General features: G+C 44.5%; 1 protein-coding gene across 1 annotated transcript; it reads left to right on the forward strand.

Moving 5' to 3' along the window:
• Nucleotides 1-3,983: 3,983 nt before the first annotated feature.
• LOC147895541 (trihelix transcription factor ENAP2-like) lies at nt 3,984-4,910 on the forward strand. The gene has a single exon (XM_087383477.1). It carries the CDS (start codon nt 3,984-3,986, stop codon nt 4,908-4,910), a length of 927 nt encoding a protein of 308 aa, XP_087239603.1.
• Nucleotides 4,911-11,092: the final 6,182 nt, after the last annotated feature.

Below are 11,092 nucleotides of genomic sequence, written 5' to 3' on the forward strand. Positions count from 1 at the left end.
CTGGCACTGACGCCACCATCTTCCACCTCCTGCATCCACGATTGCCGCCTATGCATCTCCGCCACCGCCAGCATCTTCTGTCGCCTGATGCCTCACTGCCAACAACTCTTCACTAACCCCAACCTAACCACTAACCCTAAACTAACGTATCCCACATAGTAACCTAACCTATACATGACCTACCAAACCTAACCTTAGCTAAGCTAACCTAGGTTAATCAAACACTAATCTTAGGTTAGGTCAACTCAGGATCACTAAATTGAACTAGACTTAAAATAAATCTTGGTTAGTTAAACTAACTAGACTAGTTAAGAGACTAACTGAACTAAAAAAGTTAGGTTAATTGAGTTGAAATAGTTAGATTAAATGAGCGAACCAAACTGAATTAACCAACATTTACCTCAACTAATAGTTAGTGCAGCTAAGTCAAGATTAGTTTCTTTGAGACTAGGTTCATTCACACATAGACTTAAAGACTAAAGCCCCTTCACACCTCACCTTAAATCCAAGGACCCCTCAAAAGTCCAATTTTCACCCAAACTTTAACCCTCCATAACTTGCCCAATTAAAGTCCAAATTGGACCCAATCAAAGCCCATAGTTCATACACTGAAAGAGAATATTTTGTAGATGTTTTCCAATTCATTTAATATGATTTTGGGCATCATTGCCCAAGCCAATCATTGCACCAACTGCAGGCACAATTTGAAGGAAAAATCCTCACAACTCTCACTATATATATAAGAATTGTGTGCAGTCTTCACCAACAAGTTTGGCTATCCAAAAGCAACATTTGTACAACAATTCTGAAGATTTTGGGCAATTTTGTCAAGGTATTACTCAAAGGGAAACACTTCACAACAAATTAGCATTGCTTAACAACTTCATCATCAATTGATGAATTTCAACAACAAGACCCAATGAGGTCATGGCATCTTTATCAACACATTATTGAAATGCTCAATTTGACAAATTTGATGGCACCAAACAATGGTTCAAGTATACTACTATGTAGATAATCTGATATTTCAAGCATTCTTATAATCCACTGAATTATCTGATCAATGCAACTAAGGGTCAACTCATTATGAAGCACAATCCTTGTACTTCATTACTCTCTAACAAGACATAGCCTTGAGAAGTGTACAAGCTTGTAATGGAACCCATATGGGAACAGGTTCCATAAGACAACTCCAAATACATAGGCATGTGTACCAACAACACAGTGGACTAGTTGGAGTCAATTCCACGAGAACTTGACATACAACAAGATCCACTTGTATACCTACCTATGTTCTTAGGCAGAGGTAATCCCAAAGAATTCATTGCTTTGTTTGAGCGCAAATGCTTAGGAGGCACCTACTCATCAAAGTCCACACCCTTATCTTGCTTGAACCCTTTAGCAACAAAACTGGCTTTTTGTACTTATGCACATCATCACGTGTGACCTTCATCTTTTAGACCCATTTACATGGCAATGCTTTCTTTCCATGTGGCAAAGAAACCAAGTCTCAAGTCGTATCTTCATGAGTGAACTCATCTCTCATTGCATAGCATACTCCCACTTGCGCTGATCCTCTCGCATCATAGCCTCTCTGTAGCAAGAAGGCTTCCTACAATCAGTAAGCGTCACATAGTCTGCCCTTGGAACAAATCTATTAGGTGGTCTAGACATTCTAGTTGATCTTCGCCAGGGCATTTCATCTTGTTGTCCCATTTCAGTAACATTTGGCTCATCATTTTCACCAATAGATGATCCATTATCTGCCCTTGATTGTGTACCTGTGGGAGTACCTGGTGGCACATTTTCTGCACATTCGGTTCATTGACAGCTTGCTGTCTATCAACATATGCAAGTGGATTCACATCTTGGAAAGTAATTCTACTCATTTCCACATCCCTCATGGGTGTCACATCATGGCTTCATATGATTTTCTTTGCTTCTAGATCCCAGAGATGATAGCCCATCTCTCCACTTTCACCATAACCCGAAAAGATGCTTCTTCGAATCTCTTTTGGGACATGTGCATATGCCTCACACCCAAATATACGTAAATGAGAGTAAGAGGGCTTCTTGCCACTCCGTGCCTCTTCAGGAATGCCATCATCCAAACTCTTACTAGGTGATCTATTGATCACATGCACTGCAGTCTTCATTGCCTCAGCCCAAAAACCACACCCAAAAGACTTACATTGGAAAGCAAACATTGTAACCTTTCCTAAATGATGCGGTTCATCTGTTTTGTAACTGGATTTTGCTCTGAAGTAGGAGGGGACGTGAGCTCCCTCTTGATCCCATGTGTATCACAGAAATGCTAAAAGTCACGAGAGAGATACTCTCCACCATTGTTAGTCTGTAGGCATTTAAACATTCTACCTGAATGATTTTCAACCAAAGCCAACCATTTCTTAAGTACCTGGAACACATCGCTCTTCCGAGCTATAGCATAAGCCCACCTTCCTAGTTGCATCATCACACTTTCCTAGTTGCATCATCACATAGTATTCAGCCCCACCTAATGACCATGTAGGCATGGGACCACATACGTCTAAATGCACCAAATCAAGCCTTTTAAGCTCTTTCTTTCCGCTTCTTTTATGGGATGATTTAGTCTGCTTCCCATAGAGACGATGCTCACAAAATTCAAAGTCTAAAAACTCAAATGCAGTACATAACCCAAACAGCATAAGAGTTTCATTCCATTTTGGCTTAAGTGCCCCAACCGACAATGCTACAAAGAAGTACTTGGTTGCTCGGTTATTGCAACAACATGATCAGATACCCCTGTCTGATACATGTAAGGGATACAATGTTCCACACTTGGTACCCTTGCCAACACCATAGAGCCCTTCTAAATTTTCCAACTCTGAAAGCCAAAGGTCGTTTGAAAACCAGCATCATCTAGCTAACCCGTTGAAATGAGACTCTTGGTCAGCTTAGGCACATGTCTCACATTTTTCAAAACAAAGACGTCTGACCCATTTGCAAAAGAAAACTTTATGTCACTTGCTCCGACTATGTCACATGCAGAGTTATTTCCAAGATGCACACAACTTGTCTTTCCACTATCATAAGCGGAGAACCATTTCCTATGGGGAGTAACATGGAATGAAGCACCAGAATTCAAAATCCAATCCTAGGAATATGCATCATTTGAAGTGGTAAGCAACTCTGCAGGTAGACTAGACATGAATAGAATGTCATTGTCACTATTATCAGTGAATGCATTGATCTCCTCGATCTCCACTTTTCCTTTGTCTTTCCTTGGACTCTCTTCCTTCTTATTTGCATTTCGATGCGTGCAGAACACCCTACCTAATCTTCTATGTCATCCATATATATGTGTGTTTGAGTACTGTACATAACTGGGGTTAAGGCACAATGGCCTTTAACTCCCACACAGGAGTGGCTTGCATAGCCTTCTGCCTTGCTAGGAGGTTGCAGAGCGGGAGCCATGTTCGTGATGTTAGCCATAGGGACTCGAGGGGGAGTCGCTGGCCGAGCCAGCACTAGTGGTACATGGAGCCAATCCAGTAGGGGCGCATCAAACACTCCGCCTGAGTGCTGGGAACAAACTTCTCGTGAGAGTCCTAGCTCAGGTCCAAAAGTGATGCCATGGCTAAAGCAAGGCGACCTCGTTTGCAAGAGCAGGGAGACGAAGGGGAATCCGTACCCGGCCATGAAGAGAGGTACTGGGTGCTCCGTTCCTCACCACCATATCGATTGACGGGCTGAGAAGATGGGCAGGAAACGAAGGTCATGGCATGGCGAGAGAAGAGGACATGCATGGTGAAGTGATGTGAGGCAGAGAAGGAAATCCCATCGAGCAGAGGCTCTGGTTGGTGGGAGTGAAGGCGGGTGGACGAAGGCCCGCCATGTGGACGTTGTGGATTGGGAGGAGGGTTTCCATGGTGATGGAGGGCGGCCACCGCACACTCAGATCGCGTGGCATGCTGGAAACAGGCTCACGCTTGTAGTTGTCAATGAATCCCCATGGCGTTCTCCTGATAGAGGGCCAGGCCTCCACTAGCCCCCTATCCCTCCTTGATCACGACGTTGACATCGTGGCTTGCCCTGCTTTGCTGCCCTTTCAGAAGAAGTCTTCCAAGAAGCCCAGATTGATCGACGATGCTGGTCCGCTTCGCGAGAGGGATTCCTGGAGTGAGGGCGCCATTCACTCTCTTCTGGATAATTTCGCCAAGAAATTCGTCTCTTTAAACAGGGGGAATTTACGGACCAGGGATTGGGCGGAAGTCGCCCAGCGGGTGAGCTTGCGTAACGATGGTAAAAGATCCAGGAAAACCTCAGAACAATGCAAAAACAAAATCGACAACTTGAAAAAGCAGTACAAGAAAGAAAAGGCCAAGAAAGATACGACTGCATCGATGGTCAAGTCTTGGGCATATTACAACAGGATGGATGACATTTTTGGCGCCTCTTCACATATAATGACTGGCATTCCGGGTGGCATCGATGCGGGAAATTGTTCGCAGCCGGATTGTGGAGATGAATGCAATATTGGGGATGCGCGTGAGGTAGGCAGCCTCACGCCGCCGGTGGAGTCACCGAAGCTAGATTCCAAGGATGATTCTCGCCTAGATCTCGATGATGCTTGTCAGAGCCCTTTGCCCAAATTTCCCAAATTATCCGTGTCGTCGAGATTTCTGGAAAGAGGGACTTTTGAGTCTTCGATCGGCAAGGCCTTGAAGGAAGCACTTCTAGGATTTGCAGAGGTGATGCAGAAAATCGAAACAGCAAAAATGCAGATGCAGATAGACGTAGAGCGGCTTCGAGCGGATATGGAGCTCCAACGTACCCGTATGATGCTTGACACCCAACTGCAAATTGCGAAATGCCTTGGCCGTAGGAAGAAACGATCCCGTATCTCTGAAAGCTCGTCTTCCGATTAACGTTCATTTCGGAAAGGAAATTGGGAAAAGTCTAATCCTTGGGTTTGGAGAGTAATACGCTCTCGCAGCCGTAACGTACATGTACCACATCTGGCAGCTGTGTTCGTACGTAAACCACATCTGGTTTCCTACGTGCTTGGAAGACACGATTGCCTTGTGATTGGGATCAAGTAGTCCATTTTGGAGTTGGAGTTGCCTGAAGGTTTCTTTCTCTTGTATTGGTGATTGATGTATATTTAGAACTACAGTTTCAATGTAACCCTTAATATGGTGTTGTAGAAAAACTGGGCAAGGATGGTTGGAGAGTTTGTTTTGGCTTGCTTCTGGAGGGGAGTTTGATTGTCCTCATTTGCATTTGAATTGGAGCATAGTTTCAATCTTGAGTTCCAAAGATCGATGCTTCGTGACTATGCTACGTTGACTCTGTAGGTTGATCCAGGCTCACAATGTGATACAAATGAAGGAATGAATGATGGGTTTGTGAAGCATCAGCTTTCTTCAAATCAATAACTATTTTTTGGGTTGCCTCCAAGATCAAATGAGAGAGAGAGAGAGAGAGAGACAACGTAACGAGGAAAATAGCTTAGCTTACAAAGATCTTCCAACAACTAAAATTATCACGAACTGGGTGGTGCTGATAAAGAGTGTTTACCATAAGTGTGCAGATGCTACGCACTGCCTGACTGACTTTTAAACTAGTGGAAGAGGAAGGATGATAAGAGTCAGCAACGAATGGGAGATGCTGCTGTTTCTGCTCTTTGTAGGTTTTCTAGACTTGCCAATGAACCCAGATCCGTAGGTTGGCAATTGTATTTCTACATAATAATGTGATTTTACGAGGGGGGAGGAGATAGCAAGAGGTAAGGAGCAAAGCGATCAGACCAGGAAGAGAACGGTGTGAAAGGAGATTGACACAGACTGAAAGCCTTTGCCAGGAGCGACAGGTAGTAAGGGTCAAGGCGAGCCCGCCAAATGAAAAGAACTTAAGAATGTATTCATACGTGGAAGAAAGGCAAGGGAGGGTAATGAGGACGTCCCATTATTTATGAGGGGAGGGGCCCCTCCTAAATAAATGAAGGTCTTAGCCCCCCTCCCCTCTTATTTACTAGGGTGAAAATTTAAAACCCTTGTCCTCTACTTCTTAACAACATCTTCATGTAGCCAAGACCTTGTGAGTATTGGAGGTCTTGAATCCAAGCCCCCCCCCTTTGCATGAAAATTTGAAGCTATACCTTTGACCTCCGCTTAATTGGGGCACTCCACCGTTTCACCTATGAAATTATTGATTTCTCAATTGAAAAATAAAGGCCTTTTTGATTACCTTTCTCCTTAGATTAAGTAATATGCATGGTATAATTTGTTGAGATTAAGGACCTTTAGAATCGGTATAGATGAACAAACTAATGGAGGAATCATATGAGATGCCAATAGGGCAATTAGGACTGTTGGAGAGGAGTATATTCCAAAATGATAAATGTGTAGCACAATAGACAAATGGGCTGTCCTATTGACCATCTTAGCTGTAATATGCCTCATTGCAAAGTGCCTCTACCCACATATATGGTAACCAGCTTAGCTTTAATACTCCTCATTGCTAAGTACCTCTAGCAATGAGCATTAATACCCCGAGGCCCGAACACCCATCATCGCAACATGCCCGTAGTAAACCCACATTCTACATGCGAGGATTAATATTGAATTTAGTGTAGCAAAATCTGTTATCGTATCCATTCCTATTTGCTTGAGTATGTAAAGAAATATGTTGCTCATCCACAGTATTACATTCCAGTTTGAATGCTTAATGTGATATTAGTCATGACATCGGGTGGGTTGGTTGACAATGAATCCTTAGAGAGGCCATAGCAAGGTTTACATAAACGTAATTATGTGTGGGTTCTTGTTATGTCTCGAGCTACCCCCGATTAGCTTATACCTAACCTAGGGTTTCATATAAACCCAATGTGTAATAGCCATAGCTAGGCCTAATGGTAAGACCTTCTGAGTGGGTATGAGTCATGACATCGAGCGGGTTGGTTGACAATGAATTTTTCTAGAGGCCATAGCAAGGTTTGACATAACTCAAAATTGTACATAAATGTAATTATGTGTGGGTTCTTGTTATGTCTTGAGCTAACCTCGAACTTGTACCTAGGCTAAGGTTGCATATAAATCCATTCTCTCGGCTAATACCCCTCAAGGCTAAGGACTGTTGGGATAATCCTATAACTATGGACACATGACCTGACCCTTAGTCGGCCGATTCTCCTCATGGTCTATACTCGAGGCTCGGGCGTGGCTCTTGTATTTAGAACCTATGGCTTGGTGGTGAGCATTAGCTCTCCTTCTTATAGTTGTTTCTTGATAGAGCATATCCTCTTGTTGATGGAGTCACTGTTTTTGGGTTTGTGTGTTGTGCTTTCTTCTCCAGTGCAAGCCCTAACAAGGTGTGGTTAGGCTCTAGAACCACATGGTATTCTTAGTAAGGAGGCCACTCTAACTAGGATAGTTAACATCGGGATCAGACTAGCCCTAGGTGCTTGGTAATCTATGCATGTATTTCCCATGAGTTGGCGGGTGGGTGGAAGTAGATTTGGGTCCATGCAAACAAGCATTGCCCTTGATAGCTCATGGGTAAGCGGATTGGCACCAGGGATGGATGTTTATAGTAGCGAGTGACCTTTCGGGCAGTTCAATGGGCATCTAGGTTATGGCCCTTCACATCCGGAGTGCCAACAGAAACTCAGTACGAAGACTTTGTATAAATGGATGCCTCAAGTATGTGTGAATGTGTGGATTTGTATGTGTGAGAGCATATTTTTATACTATGGTCTACCCCCACTGTTGGGCGCAGATGACGTCAGTGGGGATGTCATAGAAGCTAGTCCCTGCTATGCATGATGGAGTTCATGGTTTTCAACCTTATGAGTGACTATCTTGAGATTGAAACTGCACTATGTTGTGTTTTTAGAGGATGAGTTTGGGAATGTTCCTGGATTCATCTCGGTATATATCCGATTGTGGAGATAATGTGTCTAGTGTTATGGATGTCAGACTAACCTATGGTTTCGTGTTTCAACCTTGGGACAGCTACAACACGTGGAATCTTTGGTATGCTAAGGGTGGTCACCTAAGACATCCTGCATCTATATAAGTGAGAGCCACTTGGGTATTCTTGGGAGTGGGGCCATCCAAGAACACCCAGCTAGGTTGAGAGCCCGTCTAGGCCTAATACCTATGTCTCCATCTGTGTGCAAATGGGGCTGTGTAGTATGGGCCGCGTAGTCTTACTTGGAATGGGAGGGTGCACTTCCTCTAGCTCAGGGGTGATCTTGAGGGATCTATGGTTGGGTGGTGACGCACCAGCCTACACCATATCTGTCCCTGTGTTTATATACTAACGATTGTTGAGCTTGCATGTTAGCATGGAGATAGAGGAGATCCTAGAACCCCCAGGTTAGTGTCAACTAACCTGCAGGAGCTGTTTCATTTGGTATCAGAGCTGTCTCTGTCTTCTTGTTCATGAGAGCCTCGCTTTTTTTCTTGATTCCTGCGATTGCATGTGTGAGATTGCAAGGCAGATGCGTGGATGCTTGAATTCAGTATGTGTTGCGCTGAGATATGGCAGTAGGAGTTGTACTCCAATGTGCTTTCTAGGGATGGTTTCAGCTGCTGGAACGATCCAGTGATTGCATGTTGAAGTCCTTGTGAGGGTAGATAGTAGGTAGAGATTTGAGGAGAGAAAGGGACAAAACCCTGGAAGGAAACACAGCCACGAGTAGCTGTGTGAAATTCACCTCCTTGCAGCCTGGTTTACAGAATTCGTGATGAATACTAAGGCTTCTGGTAAGCTATGGAGAATGGCGACAGTTAGTAGGGCAAGGGTTCGGTTTGCAGGAGCTGCTGGAACTGGAGGCGATTTGCAGAAACAAAAATCTGCATAGAAAGTGGATGCTGATTTTGCTTGTTTGCAGCAGATTGAACAGCCTGGAACAGGCGCGAAACTGTTCTATGGCTGTTTGATTGAGAAACTGGGAGCGATTTGGGTTCCTATGCAGCCTAGTGGGTTCATGGCTTATGCGGCAAGTTCTCCAGGGACAGGGCTTGGCTTCCTTGGAGGTGATTCAAAGTATAATCGTGCTTGCCAGTCAGTCCTACCTTTGTGGTAAAGAGAGGTTGCATGTGGGACATGCACTTACTTTCCTAGGCTGAATGCCCTAGACAGTTACTTTGGCAATTGTGACTGCTGGAAACTCTACTTTAGGTCTTTGTTTGTTTGACAAGCAAGCTTCATGCAGGCACTGTGTGTGCATGTATGTTACTTGCCATGCAAACTGTTGTGGGACTGCCAGGTGAGTTCTAAAGATGATAAGTGGCTACATGCATGCATGGATGTAGGAGTGCTAATGTGCAAGTGTCATGTGTAAGCATGCGTGATAAAAGTATATCCACCAGAACGAAAGTTCTTCTTTTACCTTTAGTAAACAGCCACTTTATGTCCTAAAAGTACTTTCTAAAACTACTTTGAGTGGAGACTAAGACTTGTGGAGTGCTCCAAAAGGCAAGCAAGACTCGTGGCCTGCATGCCAAGCTGTTCACTACAGCTGCCTTGCCATGCATGCAGCCTATGCATGCGCCCCCTTTTCTCTTCCTAACATCAACTTTAGGACCTGCCAATCAGCATCAATTACTCTCCTTGCTTTCTCCATCCTAGCTGATCTACTACAGGTTTAGCTTGCTGAAAGCCTGCCAAAAGGCTGTGATTTCTTGATCTCTTTCAAGCCCTCCTCCTTGCATCCCTTCTCTTGCAAACACTCCAGCCTATATCTCAACATGGAGCAAACTTCTGGTGAGGGAATCCCGCAACCTACTGCTCCATAGCAGGTGCAAGTAGTCCAGAGATGCCCAAGTTTCACAAAATTTGTTTACTCTAATGCAAAATACGCAGCAGCAACGATTGGTATTGCAACAAACTCAGGAAGCTTAGAAGAAACATAATGGTATGCCTTCCTTCTCTCCCAGATATTCTTAGAGCAGATGAAGGAGAAAACTCGAGAATATTTTTGCTCATGGCTGAGCAAGTGGGGGGCACAAAGGGCAGTAAACTGTAACTATCTTAGCATTTACACTATTTGCATCATTTCCAGCCACTTCCATTTGTTAAATATCACTCAAAAACAACTAAAGGGAGGCTAGAGTGCCCCTGCTCTGAACAAACACAAGGACACCGATTGGCCCAAAAAGCTTTGGCGCCCCTTTTGGTATTTATTTAATTCTTCTGGCAATGGAAAAAGTGCTTTTACATCAAAGGCTCACCCTTGCACTCTGCTTCGCTAGCAGTCCACTGTCCAAGCCAATTCCTAGCTTCAAGATGCATCCAATCCCAGCACTCACTAGGACCCAGCTGCCAAGGCAAGGCTGAGGCATTCAACACTGTCTGTGTCCAACTGTGAGTGGCATTGCATTCCACATATCCTAGAAATGCTCAAGTGACCACAAGGCATGAAAGTAATCACAACACTGCCCTTCTGGCATCAATCTTGGTGTCTGTCAAGCCTGAGTGGCCAGGGGAGAACCTTCGAACAACCAAAAGAGCAACAACAAGCTCAAAAATGACAAATGAAGTAAAAAAGAAGGTCAGAATGACCGTACCTGCTGTCCATGGAAGAGGGGTGAGCTCTGCCCTCGCACGTATCCTCTGTCTCCAAGCCCCCAGCAGCATACAGAAGACCTTCAATCGCATTGGAGTCAAAAACCAGCAACACATGATGCAGCAGATTCACAAGGCAGAAGGGCAGCAGGAGAAAACAGCCTGTTTAGCAGCAGAAATGCCTTGAATGAGCGCCCAGCAGGTCCATATAGTCTGCACAGCAGGGGAGACTGTCTCGGGATGCGTGCAACAGCAAAGAAGGCCCTGGGAAGCGTGCAAACAGGGCCATACAGCAGGAAGTCTGCCTCAATTTGGAGCTTACAAAAGCTGCCGAATTCATCAGGCTCCAATAAGAATTCAGCTAGGAAAGCTTCACAAACTATGTCCAAGTAGTAGGTGCAGAAGGCTTTGCTTTTAAATCTCACCAACATGCAAAAGCCTTCTATCGAAGATACATCTCAACAAGGGTAGCCATGTCACGAGGACGTGAATTCTGTAACCGTGACTACTTTGGCTTTGGGGGACTAGCCTAGGG

This window comes from Dipteris shenzhenensis, chromosome 13, assembly GCF_047967505.1.
Source record: "Dipteris shenzhenensis isolate YYH24624 ecotype China chromosome 13, Dip_SZ_1.0, whole genome shotgun sequence".
NCBI lineage: Eukaryota > Viridiplantae > Streptophyta > Polypodiopsida > Gleicheniales > Dipteridaceae > Dipteris > Dipteris shenzhenensis.

Coding starts and splice junctions, on each gene's coding strand:
- LOC147895541 (XM_087383477.1), top strand. CDS start 3,984: ATGAATCCCCATGGCGTTCTCCTGATAGAGGGCCAGGCCTCCACTAGC.